The following is a 14,605-nucleotide window of genomic DNA, read 5'->3' as shown; positions in this document are numbered from 1 at the left end:
GCACCTGGGAGTCGAGGGCATAAATCTATAAGATCCAAGCAACTCCCTTCTCTCTGATCTCTTTCCTGTCAATGTAGAGGTATGGTGATGTGACTGGAGACAATCTTGGAGTTCTGAGCTCTTAGAGTGCTACATACATAAAGGAATGGATGCAGTGAACCCACCACTGGCCATCATATTTGCCAATTAAGTTTCTTTCATGCTATCTGACCACTGTATAACTCACCATCCCATCTCTTAGCCACAATCACAGGCCTGTCTCACATAAGTACATAGGGTAGGTTCCAAGTTTGTTTGCCGATTGCCTGGATTGTGGTCCCTACCTGACTCTGGATCCATAATATACCCAAAGGAGTGCCTAAAGCTCCCAGGAACTATAGCCAACCACCATGGGAAACACATAAAGGAAGATGCACTCCTTCTTCTAGATCTAGGATGTCGGGGCCCAGGTGGGACTGAGCAGGACTCCCCTAACTCAGCCTTGTCTGCTTACCCAGTAAGAAAGATGCCTATGATGCTCTGTACTCTTCCTGTGCTACGTGCCTGACCCACAGTAAATGCCCAGACAGTGCTTGCTGGCTGATCAGCACTAATCTGGCTATTATTTCTTATGTACTAGGATAGAGCTGTGGTCAACAAATGCCACTGGAAGTAGTTTCCTCACCTTTCTGGTCATTAGGAACCAGGAAGGGCAGCAAATAAATATAATCCCAGGGCTGTTTTCCCAAACATATAATGAACCTCGGGTCTCAGTTTTCCCATGTGAAAAAGGGAGAGAACCAGACACCAAAAAGTACACATCATAGCCATCACAGGGACAAGCAGATACAGGGGGCTTGAGGACGCAATAAAACTCACCAACACACATGAAAATAGTTTTTGTGTGTGTGTGTTAATTTAATCATACAAATATTCATTTATACAGTAAGGAAAAACCTCCTCATCTTCATCTCTCAGGCACCATGAGACCCCACCACAAACACCCACCCAGCTCGCTTACTACACACCATTGTTCAGGTGGAGGGGGCAGCCATTGCTGCTCCAGCATTCACCCAAGGAAACAAAGGAAAGGCAAGGCAGGGTGGAGTGGGGAATCATCTTGCTTTTCTGAGCCTTGGCAACCCCACCATCCTCTCCTGCTGGGGCCCAGATTGAATTTGGGGAGGTGTTTATTCTCACGCCCACTTCCCACCTTGGCCACCCTCAGGCCACCAGCTGTCTTGGTGAGGTTCTTTTTAGGCTAGAAATGCCTTTGATGGGCTTCAGGTTACAGGCAGTCCTTACTGAGGGAGAGAAGGCTGTTTCCTGTAGAAAAATGCCCCAAATTCAACTGTCCCCATGACAAAAAGAAAAAAAAAAAAGGCATGCACACGTGCACACACATCCACACACACCTCACTCCATGCACACAAATTGGTTCTCCCCAAACCTAAGCCTCTCTGCCTCCCACACTGGACTCAGGACACTAAGGATGGTGCCTCCCTCACCGACGTTAGTAGTCCTGCCCAGAGGCAGCCTGCTGGTTGGTGACGAGGAACAGAGGCTACTGGGGCTAAGAGGGTAGCATCTACCACCCCACTGGCGGGGAAGGAAAGGGGCTCTAGGCATTGTTCAGAACCCAAACCAGTGAGAGGCAGAATGAGTGGTATTGACAGGCCCCTGGTCCTGGGGGAGCCATAGATTCCCTGCCCCTACTCCATGGCTGGTACTTGCTTGGGCTTCTGCTGGGACCTCACTTCTCCAAGAATGGGTACAAAAATGGTTTGTTCTTGAGAGGGAAGCCAACGTGCTTGGGATACTTACCTTGCCAGGTCAGGCTACCTACAATCAAGAAGAGCAGGATGCCTCTGACAGGGCCTCTGAAGCCCCTGCCGAGTAACGGCAGGCAGCCCTCCTAGGACACAGGGAAGGAGCACCTAGAGTGGGGAAGATGAGGAAGCCAGGAAACCAGGGGATGGAAAGCCTCTCATGATGCTGCCAGGGGCAGCTTGAGACGTGCTGCTTTGAGGGCTAGTAAGGAGAATGCTGGGCATGGGTGGGCTCCAGGGTGGCGGTGTCCCAGGAGGTTGGCATCAACAGTAGAGGCAGTCTGGGCCTAACAGGGCCCTCAGACAAAAAGCCATCGTGAGCCCCTAGCTTGAGCACCCGACAGGGACTCCTCTCTGCTCTGCTTAGGAATGGGGCACTCTTCATGTGCATAGAAAGTAGGTGCTCCAGTGTGAGCCCTTGTTCAGCCCCAGACCTAGCTGTACTGCCCTGGTCAGCAGGCTGGCTCTGTTCTCCCCCAGGGCTTCTCCAGCAGACCAAAATTTATTCTCCCTTTTATTTTTTGGGAGGTGGGGAGGCAAAGGGGTAATTTCATACAAGCTTTTCTCCCACAATCAAGCTTTGAAAAACAACAGTCTCAGAAGAGGATGAGGAGGAACAAACAATACACATTTTTGGAACTCAGACACCCAGACAGAGACAGACAGGCAGGCAGACCCTCACCCACACACAGGCTATATAACCCATTGCAGCCGCTCATCACATGGTCTCCCTGCTTGTCTCACACACCCAGGATGGGTGCGGGTGTGGTAAGAGGTGGGAAACCGCACCTTAGATCCATATCCCCTGCTATCAAACCAACCAAGACTCGAGGGAAGGAGGGGGTGAGAAGAGAAGAGGGACTTTGCATATTCTTGTATCTTTGGCAGACAGCTGTTCTAGCCTGGTTCAAGCTTCCCATAGAGATATCATATCTCAACCTGTTTGGAATCCACAAGATGCCACTGGGGCCACCTGCCCAAGCGAGCAGCCAGCCAATCAGTCTCTGCTCTGGCTGGGCTGCCCCTCCCCCACCATCTCCCAATATCTAGGCATCCTACTCAGGGTGGGGCGGGGTCCTTTCATTTCCATCAAAATGTAGGTCTCCAAGGTCACATAGTAGCTGTGGCCCTTCCCCATGGCAAATTTCCCATTTGTGGCTATATTTTCAAACCTTAACAGCTCAGCATCCACTAACAGGCTGTGAAACCACCACAAAAAAACAACTGAGAGGAAACGCAGGGAAGGGAGTTGTGTGACAACAGAGAAGTATGGGACACCTTCACACTTGCCTGCTGCACACTCGCTGGTGAGCTGCACAAAGACCCGTGTGTGTGCATGTAGCACACGCATATACGAAGCACAGAGGCACTGTTACCAGAGTGATTGGGGAGCCACTGTGTATGAAGAATCCAGTAAGCATGATGGCATTTCTGCCAAGAGAAACATGGAAGAAAAGCAATTTGAATTGTTACAAGTGTGTGCAGAAGGACACCTGTCGGCCTCAGAAACTCCCACGTCACCCCAGATCTGTCCTCAAGGCTTCCTCTGCTGGCCACACAGGGAAGTTTGGTCTTCAGAGATGTTCTGATGGTAACAAACCACAGGGTTGACAAATACAAATGTCAAAGGTGTAAATCAACAGATTAAAGAGAAAAGAAGAGGAAAAATGTGATAACTCATTGGCTAATGCCATTAAAAACAAATGGGGTCAGAGACTTCTGGAGTCAGGTGGCACGGCAGATGTCCTCCTATTGCAGCACTGACCCGCAGAGTCTCCAAACATGCCACGCCAGCTTTTAACCTGAATCACTTCCAGAGCAAGCAGCTATTCTATAAAGAGTACGTTATCCCTTACCTAAAAAAATAAAAGTGGGGAAAAAGGGAGAAAAACTAACATGTGCTCAAAACTACAACCTGTCTGTAGGCAAAATAATTTTTGTTTAAAAAGATGGCTTTTTTCCCCCCATTTTAAACTTTTTTTCCCTTCCCGAGTGACCTAATGACTTGTTAGACTGACGCCTAATAAAAACCGAAGGTGGCTGCATGGATTTCTTCCTGGTAGCCTCCACACCATTCCAGTGATTCAGCATTCACACATGCATACCGAGTTTACTCAAAACTAGTCTGTTCTGCTTCTTCCTCTTCTTCCAGGATGGGGAGGGGGTCAGAGCCAAGGGTCCGTGCGATGTGGTCTGCAATCCAGAGGAACCCCTTGCCCTCCCCCCACCAAAGTCAGGCCTTCTGTCCTTTGTTAATTTTTCTTCTTGCTGACACCCGTTTAAGACTGGCCGAAGGGGTAAGGCCCGTGGAGCCCCTGGAAGAGAGTGAACACAATCAGTGATGGCAGACACAGCAGGTACAAGTTGACAACCAAAATCAAGTTTAAAAATCTATGGTTCCCAGTGAGTCCCAAGGAAGCCCAAGGCACAGATAAGGCTTGAAGGTTATCCTTGCCATGCAAAACCTCAGGAGGCCAAATATCAGCACATTTTAAGTTGCTAAGTGTTCTCACTCAACCGCACCATCCAAGCGGGGTGGGGGCTGGAGAAGAGACTCATCTTTCAACTTTTAAATCAATCAGTGCCTTCTTGACAAAGATGTCTCAAACTCTCTGCTAAAAATCCTTGTATACCATTTTCTGCACTTTTAACTTCCAAGATGGTTACTGCTGGTTAATGACACTTATATCAACAACAAAACACTTCAGCAAAAAGGTGACTGTCTACCAGGCACCCAGGTACCAGGCATGGTACTAGGAACTTGTGTACATTGTCTTTAAATCATCATCCTGAAAGCCAAATGGGTATTATCACACCCATCTGCCAAATGCCCATTTAACTGCAGAGACTAAGAGAGTTCAAAACACACATGTAGTGAAAGGTAGAGCTAAGATTCAAACCCAAGTCTAATCTTTGTTCTTCCCACATTGCCTTGTCCGTTACCACATGATGAATAGGTTTATCCCTAATTCCCAAAGGCATTTTCTGTGGTGCGTGGCTGGGTGGAAAAGGCATCATAGTCTCGCTTTTCCCTTAAGTTAAGAATGAGACTCCAAGATGTGCTAATGCAAAAAGCAGCTGCATGGACTCAGTGTAGGATGATCTGTGCCTCCCTCTACTCCCACTCCTAGAGTATGCTGCTTGCAAAGACCTAAGAGGGCAAAGGTAACTGGTGACTAGCCTCAGTAGGGTCCTATACCCCAAAGTGGCCCAGAAGCAGCAGGGCTATTGGACCAAAGGGACCGAATAGGCACAGAGAACAGATACTTCACTCATAACCACAACAAATGAGCAGAGAAGGGGTTTCCTAATATCTGAAGAATCCTAAGAACACTAAGAATCCTAAATCTAGGCACAACCTGGGGTGAGGAGGCACAAGAATGACTGAGATGACGTTTTCCATTAGCTTCATGGGATGTAGGCAGTCAAAATTTGATTGCCTTAAAATAATTACACATTTTTTAAAAAAGAAATCAAGGTGCTCGGTTGCAGGGTTGCCAGTGATTAAAATTCCTTTTCAATATAACTTTGCTGCCATCTCCCCAGCACCTAGCATGTCACCTGGCCCTTAGTATGTACCCAAAAAGTATTTGCTGAATTAATAATGGAAAGAGGACACATATTTCTCAGACTCCTACCTAGTGTCAGATCCCTCTAGGTCACAAGAATATTAATCCTTGCAGAACCAAGTTTTTAAACAGCTGCTTAGGCCTGGAGACACAAGTGTCTAGGTCATGCCATCCATCTGGTCACAGCCACCCATGTCCCGGGAGAGGCTGGGCTCTCTGGAGGTGGTTAGCTGGAGATGCACAACCCTCACAGTTTCCACTGCAGTGGGATGCAGGTTGTGCAGAACTAGGAGAAGGAGATCTGGGTTCTGTTCCCGACTCTGCACCAGCTCACCAAGTGACCTTGAGTAAGGTCCCTTCCCCTCACAGGATCTCAGATTCCTCTTTAAATCTTTCCAGATTTAAGGTTCAAGGAGTCAACACAAAATGCTTTGGCTCTGGAGGCTGAAAAAAATGCCCTTTGGTCATGTTTAGGCAAGAGGTCAAAGCTGCCAAAACAGGGAACATGAGCATAAAGTTTCCATATATTTTTCAGTGAAAATCACTGAAATTGCTTTTGCTCTTTTTCCCTACTACATAAAGCCACAAAAGACCAGTTAGAGAGCTGCTTGGTAGTATAACTGAACAAAAGAGCCTAAGAAGGTGAATTTGGGGGATGGGCAGGCAAACACTGATGGAGCAGCAACTATGTGCCAGGTGCTGCTCTAGGACTTTAACATGTTCTCTTTAATGTCCACAGATATACTGAGACAATATGATCTCCAAGCTCAGAAAGGTGAAGTAACCTGATTAAGGACACAGAGCTAATAAGTAGAACAGTGGTGTTTAACATGTCGAAATGCCACGTCTGCCAGTCCTCATGCCAATCATGCCACCAACAGGCAAGCTAAGGCTGTAACCATCTCAGTAGTCTTGGCACCTACCCACTGAACCAAGTGGGGGATGGGGTAGCAAAGAGCTCTCAGACTCTACTTTTCAGGGCCTGGTTGAGGGTCACACGCCCCACAGTAGAAAGTAAAGCAGCTTAAAACAAGCTGCTTTCAGTAAGTTCCAACAACATTCACTCATCTAGAACAACCCAAGGAAAAAAATAAAGACTTAGATTCCTGTAAGATTTAAAATCAATACAATGCTCAAAGGTCTCTGCACAGGGGGGGGAAAAAAAAAAAAGGCATAGAAAAAAGAAAACCCTAAAAGAAATATTTCCCTAAATTTAATTGCTTTCCAGACCAAAGCTCCACATACTTCACCTGGGCCTTTATAAAGCCAGCACTACTAGCCTTGTGACTCATCTGGAGTGCTTGGAGAAGGGAGTTCATGACTTCGCCAAGGAGCTGTTGAACATGCCCATTTTACAGATAAATAAAATAGGTCCTATGCAATTGGCAGAGAGGGGAAATAAAGACACGGGCACTTTCAGATTTTCACTTGAGTGCCCTAGCCCTTAGACCATTCAGTGTGGTATTTAACTAGCTTAGATTACAGAGTTATCGTTGATACTCTATTTATTGAGTGAGGTTCGTGCCTTTTGGAAAGAAAAATGCTACCTAATTCTCTTTTGCCCAAAGAATGGCATATTGGAGTTGTTGATGTTTAATTGGTACAAAAGAGTGGCTTGCGAACGAGCTCTATTTTCTTTCCTCACAAATTAACTACCATCACTTCAAGAAAGGGAGAGAAAGCCAATTCTATTTCAAAACCACTTTATCATCTAGACTCCCCACGTGTAGGATTATAGGTGTCACAAGTGGATCACAGAGCACGAGCAATGCAAAACCAGTTGTAAAGGAAAAGCCTGGCAGGGATTCCAAGAACAGCTTGTCCAGGGTGACTTACGGCAGGAGGCCAAGCGGGAAGTGCCTTTCCTAACAGTGGGATGGACGTACATTTGAAACAGGAGGCCCATCCACATTTCAGGTTCCACTGGAGTTTCAGGACCCAGTGAAACAGGTTCTGGTGGCTAATGTCTCCAACCCCAGCCTAAAAGTAAAGGTGACTATACAGATAATGTTTAGTCTCTTGTGGGGCCTAGAAATTCTTCAACTTTTATCGATAGGAAAAGCAAATGCCAAATATTTTAACTAACCTGGCATCACCAATATCACTTCTTTAACAGTTGTACCACTACTAATAAGGAAAACAGATCAAGGGATAGATGCATCAGATGGTACTACAGAACTCTGAATTAAACTCTGACTCAGGCGAAAACTGAATACGGCCATGAGCATGATTACAAAATTCGGTGAGTTTAATGTAGAAAGCCACCTTACTCTTTATGAGGAATCACTTCTCACCACATAGGTAGCACTAACAGCATGCTTAGATATATCCATGCATGCTGATGGAGTATGGATACTCTATTGAATGCTAATGAACAATCAAACCCAGGAACAAATGTCTTTATCTGACTCCAGGTCTGAAGGTCAGTTCCCCAGGGCCTACCCAACTTAGACAAAAATGGGTTTTCAAAGGCTACATTTCTTGGAACAGTCTCATATCTGCTAGGGGACAAGAAAGTGTTCCTGGTGAAGTAGAGACAGCTTTTAGGTTCAAAGAGGTTGAAGTGTTTGTTGCCCGTTTGCCTCAATCTTCCTTATGCTTTCCACTGAACAGCTGTTGTAGCTATGAGCCCTCAGACCTAAGCTCTACCTGGCTACATGGCAAGTGAGCCCTCTTAAAGCACAGACGCTCCATCCTTGCCAGGTAAAACAAAGGGGCCTGCCTCCCTGCTTGTTGGTGTCTGGGAAGAGACCAAGGCCTCAAACAGGGTGAAAGATTATAATCATTGGGCCAGGTTCCGAACTGCACTACCATGATGGAATAACTACTGTAAGCTGTAATGTAGCTAATTTTCTAAAATATTTTTAAAAGAGAACACTTCTAGACATAAAAGAAAAGCTCAGTCTCATTCATCACAATCTCCTGAAAGTACAATTTAAGATCCAATACTTATGATTCTGCTCTCAAAGCAAAGCTAAAAAAAACACACAACTCTCTGATTTGTTTTTTTCACAATAGTTTATAGTTGCCCCTGTGGAATAGCAGAGATACTTTCAGCCAGTGATTTGGTTATCGATCATCTTATGTGAGTGTGCACCTGCAGTACCTTAAAGTTCTTCCTAAAATTATACAGAAATCAAAATAACTTTTCCAAAAAGAAGTACTAAAAAAACTGCCACAGAGAGAAAACTAACTGTATGCTAAAGTACCAAAAACCAGAAAACTAGTTGTTTCAGCTAGATTTTTTTAAGTGTATTCATCAATTTTTAGCAGTAGAAAGTATAGTGCTATTGAAGAGCAAGATGCCCTTTTATGAGGGTGTAATCTGTTTATGCCAAGTCTTTGTGCTTTGCACCCAGTAAGACTCAAATATCAGTAAACTGAATGAATGAACTGTGAAATACTTTCCATTAGTGAGCCATCTCTGTTTTTAATTTTCTAGGGGAAAAAAAAGAAGGCTAAAATTACTAAAGAAAGATGTCTCACAAGGGCTTTCTGGGTTGCTCTTTTTCTCTGTGAAAACTTGTTACTTAGAGAATGCACCACAACATGAAACTTTCACATACCTGTCTTTATTTTGCTTTTATTTGTGATTTGAATTAAATAAATAAAAAGTTCACACAGGTTAACAAAAAGACAGGAGCGTTTGCTGCTTGTCTGTGAAATAACATGCTCTCCCAGTGTATGTATACTGATGGCAGCATCAGACAACACCACGAGGGCCCTCCTCTTCCTTCTCACTTCCTGGGCCAGTCCGGTCAGCGCTTTGCCCGCCTAGTGCTCTTGTTATCATTTATGTACACTAAATACAAACACAGAAGAATACAGGGTTTAGTACTAAGTTCCATCCTGATCTTATGCTGCAAACACGGTGTGATAAAGCCCTGCTCACAAGGCTGGCTTGGCGGGCAAGGTCCAGAGACTGCAAGCTTTGATCAAACTCGTTGGTCTCTCATTAATTTGAAATAAAGTTTGTACTGTAGTAATGGGCAGGGCAATGAGGACTCTCTCAGAAATATAAGGGTCCTTCCCTTGGTGGCTGCCAACAGCCCAAGGAGGCTTGTTAGAGGTATAGCAGTGTCACATCAGCGTGATGGGAACTTCTGCAGATGCTTTAATATTGGTATTCAAGCCACTCTCATGTGACAGTTCTCAAAATTTCAAAGAAGTATTTTATGCAGTGGCTACGGATGAGTGTGAGAACCAGCCGAATAAAAGAAAATAAACCTAATTTTATGTACGAGAGCTGATCATGGGGCAGCTCAGTTCACAGTTGTGCCAAGTGTGCTTAAAAACTTGATTCAGTTATAAACGTGCTGAATTGATTTTTTAAAAGTCCTGTAAAACCATATTTTATACTTACCTCTGTAACACAGTTTTCCTGTTGCTTTTAACTATCTTCTATAGTCCTGCTGAGGACCTTCTCATCTATCCATCCATTCTCTCTCTACCCATCCATCCCCAATCCACTATGCATCTGTTATTCTTCCTCCCTCCACTACTCATCTTTCCATCCTTCCTCCAGATGTCCTCCATCCTCCCTCCATTATTCATCCTCCCATCCATTCAAAGCTCCCCATGGCCAAAAGTGACTCCCAGAGCTTTGACCTACCCCCTGACAAATCAAGAAAGTCACCGTGAAGAATAAAACTCAAATGTAATTGTGAATGAGAACACATTTTTTAAAGTTCTACAAGGAAGAGCAGAGTGGCTGAGTCTGACTTCTCTTTTCAATAGACTTCAGAAAAAGCTGGTTGCTATCTATAATTCTAGCCCCAAAGACCTCATATAACAGCAAGTGTGCTAGAATCCAGGTGGGATGCCAGCAGATAGAGCTCTCTCATGGCCACATTCTAAGGTATAGGAGATTCTTAAAAAGGAAGAAAGAGCTGGCAAGAGTCTCGCTGGGAAAGCCACCCAAAAGGAGAGAAATTTATCCAAGTTCCTAGCCATGTGGCCACTGGTGCTGCACTGTGGGAGTCCTGCTGAGGCACAGGGTGAGGCTGCTGGTGCCATTTTCTCTCAGAATTTCCATTCAGGCTCCTGTAGCCTTCTGTCCATTACCTTTTCCTTACATGTCATCCTCGTCCCCCATCTCTTTTACAATTAAATCACCACATCACTCCCCTCACCGCCACCCCCCAGCCTCCACAAATGGCTGGCTGATTGAGGGAAGAGAATAAATTATCTATCCTTGGTCCCATCCAGACATATTTGATTTCATCTTGCCACTCCCCTGCTCAAAAGCATTGTTGGCACTCTGTTTCCTTTTACATTAAAAGTGAACTCTCTTTTGCTTGGCTTTCAAAGGTCTTCCTTCCAAAATTCACCCCACCCTCTTTAAGCACATCTCACCACAGTCAGGCTGGCCAGTGTCCCATGAACACACCCTACCTGTGGTTGCCTCTGGGACTTCCTTCCTGCATGTGCTTCCTCTTCCCTCCAATTAAGTTTGAATCTATCATCCACCATGGTATCATTTTTATGGCTACTCCAAACCTCATTGCTTTCTCCTTCCTCCAAACTTCTACGAGCACTTAAAAGTCAATTGGAACTCAATATACTCCATCTTTACTGGCTCTTATTCTTATGAGCTAGTCACATCTATGTAGTCAGATAGTAAATTCTTTGAAGAAAAGAATTAGTACAGGCTGAGCAGCTAGGAGGCCTCACTAGCTGACAAAATAATATCAAAAGATATCTCTGTGTAAAGCAGTTTTAACTGACTCTTGGGCAGAGAAATCACAGCGAAAATCCCAAGACCCTCCTTTTGCAGATGAATGTCTACAGCTTTGGAAAGGGTCTCACTTTCAGGTGAGCTCTAAGGAAGCCCACATTTTCCCCATGAAGTACAACAACACCTTCCATTTTGCATCTGGTCCTGCCAGAATACAGTGACAGCAGACTGAGCTGAGAACAAATCATTTGAAACTTGAGCATTTATACCAGGAGACAAATTCTCACACTTTTTGAATTATACTTACCTGCCTGAACCTGTAAATTCACTAGTCCTACTTTGAGAACTTTCAGCAGAAATTAAAATGCTAAATTCAGAGTACAGAGAAGAGAATACACCCTTACAACTAAAATAAAATATTCTAGGAATCGTGGGACCACGAGCTCCGTTTCAGCTATAAGACTGCCCGCATCACATCAGTCTAAAATAATGCTCAGAGCCCCAAAAGAAATAAAACGGAGCTGAACAGCTTTGAAGTTGTTGAAGTACAAAAGGGAGAGTTCCTGGAGATAATTTTTATTGAGTCAGACAGTAATGTTATAAACAACAAAAGACATTTTCTAAGGCTCACAGTGTTTGTTTATTTTTTAAATGCACACATGACCCATGCCAATGCAAACACCAGCAAGGCTGGGAGGACTTTACTGGCTCTTCTGGGTTTTCAAAAGAGATTCATCTTAATATCATTAAACCAGAGCCTTCCGGCAAGTCCCTTCTGCTACAGAATGTGCTAATCTGCCAGCAAACTTGGGGGAGAGGGATACAGCACACAGGTTCCTCAGTTGCTCTGCACTACTTCTTCCTTGGCCACAAAGTCTTTTGTAGCTCCTGAAGATGAACAAGGAAATCTCTATAACTTGACACTAAGTGTATAAACTACCTTAAGAGAATCGCCAACAAACTTTGCTTCTGCCCATGGCCCACCCTCAATTTGCTGTGTGAATATGAGCAAGTCACAACTTCCTGATTATTTTGCCAAATGGAAAGTATAACTACAGAACTTACAAGAGTGTTGTGAATTAAGAATAAATGCAGTAAAGGTGCTCTGGATAACATGAAGTAGTTTGTTTACATGTTAGACATAGTATTTAACTCAGTCTTTGGACCTCTTCTCTATCTATACCAGTGGTTTGCTGGTAGGGTGATTTCTCCCCTCCCCCTGCAGCCCCTCATCCTCCCAACCACCGCTGAGGGGACATTCGGCAATGTCTGGTGACATTTTCAGTTGTTGCATTAGGGGTTGGGGAGGTACTACTGGCACCTAGTGGGTAGAGGCCAGAGATGTTGCAAAATATCTTACAATGCATTAGATACCCCCACGCACAAAGATGTTATCCGGCCTAAAATGTCTGCTGGCTGAGAAACTGCTCTACCCTCATCACTTAGTGGATTGAGCTAGTCTCATAGCATTAGATACTATTCATACAACATGACTCCCAAATTTAGATCTCCACCTAGACCTCTCTCCTAAACTCTATATCCAACTTAGAGATATATAACAGATATATTGACACCTCCATTTGGATGTTTACAGAATCTCCGATATGCCCCAAATGGAACTCCTGATCACTCTTCACTTCTATTCAGCCTTTTCCTTCTCCACTGATGGCAATTTTATCCTTTTAGTTGCTCAGGCCCAAAACCTTGGTGTCATCCTTTATTTTCTTTTACACTCCTCTTTGAACCTATAGGCAAATCCTATTAACTCTACCTATAAACCAGATCCAGACTCAGACCACTTCTCCTACCTCCACTGCCACCTCTGGTCCAAATCACTCTCTCTCTTCTGGATAATTGTACTAACTTCCCTATTGGTCCTCTGCTTCTATCCTTGCCTTGTATTCTCCACACAATAGCCAGAGTGATCCTTTTACAACACTCAGACCACCTACCCCTCTGCTCAAAACCCTTTAATGGTCCCTCTGTTCCTCAGGGGGAAAGTCGAAAGCTTTACAAGGGCCCACAAAGCATCCCATGATCTGGCTTTTGCCTCTGATTTCATTTCCTTTATTATCCTTCCCCCTTACTCACTCTGTTCTTGAACAAATCAGGTAAACTTCCACTTTAGGGCTCGTACCAGCTGTCCCACAACCTAAAATACTTCTTCTCCAGACAGCCATTGCAGAAACAAGATCCAACTTTAAAGGGAGTAAGCACCTAAGTATGTTCTAGTTCTAACTAGTATGTTTTAAATTTGTTCCAGGAAAATAAAACCCTAAAGACAATCTTTTGGCAACAACCAAGGAATACAGACAAGTTCTGTGACTTCAAGAGGTATAGGTATTACTGTCACAAGAGTGAGTTAATGGAAATTTCAACATCAAGAAAAATTTAAACCCAAGTGATTATGGAGGTTCTAGGGAATCTTTTCCCTTCCTGGAGGCTAGAGCTAAAGGTTGATTTCTGTAGCTTCCATAGTAGCTTATGGGAAGAGGGAGTTCAGTAGAGAAGTCACATAATATTTGGTAATTGGCTTGCTGCTCATTTGAAATGTAGCAGTATACTACAGAAATCATGTTCTCCCTAGCCCACAGCTGTCAGCTCAGTTGATAAAAATGTGTACTTGAACACTATTTGTAATTGGGAAACAATGGAGTACTCTGTTGAGAACAGCCTGAGGAGTTAAAAACAACTGCATTTGTTCATACCCCAGTTTTACCACTTTCTAGCTACATGACTTTGGGCAAGTCATGAAATCTGTGTACCTCAAGTCTCGGCAACTATAAAGTAGGGATAATAACAGTACCTGTGTCATAGTACTGTTGTATGGACTAAATTAAGTAATATATGTCAAACACTGAGCCTGCTGCCTCTGGGAAAAAAATAATGGGGGTTTGGGAGGCAGGGAGGTGACTGATATTTTTTGTAATAAGCTTTGTAGAAGTACTTGGCTCCTTAAATTATGTACATTAATAACTTTAACAATAAAAATTAAATTTATCAAGTCCTCAGCACAGTGCTTGGCACATAGTAAGTTTCAATAAACGACAGTTTTACAGCTCTGATTATTGTACTTTCATTGGCCTCTGACTGGGAACAGTATGCTTTTGCTACCTGTCCCTTGTTAGAAGAGAACACAAGTTGGATAAAATATCAAATGACACAAGTTTTCCTTCCAGCTTCTCTTTCAGCCATCTTTAAATTTTTCATGGAAAGGGTCTGTGTCTAAGAACAAAGAGGCGAGTTTCAGGGTGGTGGGAAGGTTACACTTCCCTCAATTGCCTCACATAACCATTAGCCCAGCTAAAGACACCAACCACTTGCCTTCTGGTCAAGTTCAGTGTCCTCTGAACTAGGCAAAAGAGGAAGTCACCCTAAACCCATCCCCCTATTATTATGTCAAAGTGATTGGGTAAGATCCACAAGCCATTACATCCTCAGACCCATACAGCAAAAGATTTCCCTTTTCCAAACCTCCCCTCTCTAGTAACAAGAGAGGGGGGAGGGATGGAGGGAGGGAGAGATGGAGGGAAGGACGGAGGGAGGGGGAG

At 44.2% G+C, this 14,605-nt stretch overlaps 1 protein-coding gene across 1 annotated transcript in view; it reads right to left on the bottom strand.

Moving 5' to 3' along the window:
• Positions 1–873: 873 nt before the first annotated feature.
• CUNH6orf106 (chromosome unknown C6orf106 homolog) overlaps positions 874–14,605 on the bottom strand; it is an 83,713-nt gene continuing 69,981 nt past the window's right edge. The window contains exon 4 of the mRNA XM_015585912.1: positions 874–4,123. Coding sequence (XP_015441398.1) covers positions 4,088–4,123 — 36 coding nt within the window. The 3' untranslated portion in view covers positions 874–4,087. The remainder of the gene's footprint in view (positions 4,124–14,605) is intronic.

Source organism: Pteropus alecto, unplaced genomic scaffold (assembly GCF_000325575.1).
Source record: "Pteropus alecto unplaced genomic scaffold, ASM32557v1 scaffold202, whole genome shotgun sequence".
In the NCBI taxonomy this organism is placed as follows: domain Eukaryota; kingdom Metazoa; phylum Chordata; class Mammalia; order Chiroptera; family Pteropodidae; genus Pteropus; species Pteropus alecto.
The sequence above is the reverse complement of the archived record's forward strand: the minus strand, read 5'-3'. Positions and strand labels throughout refer to the sequence as shown.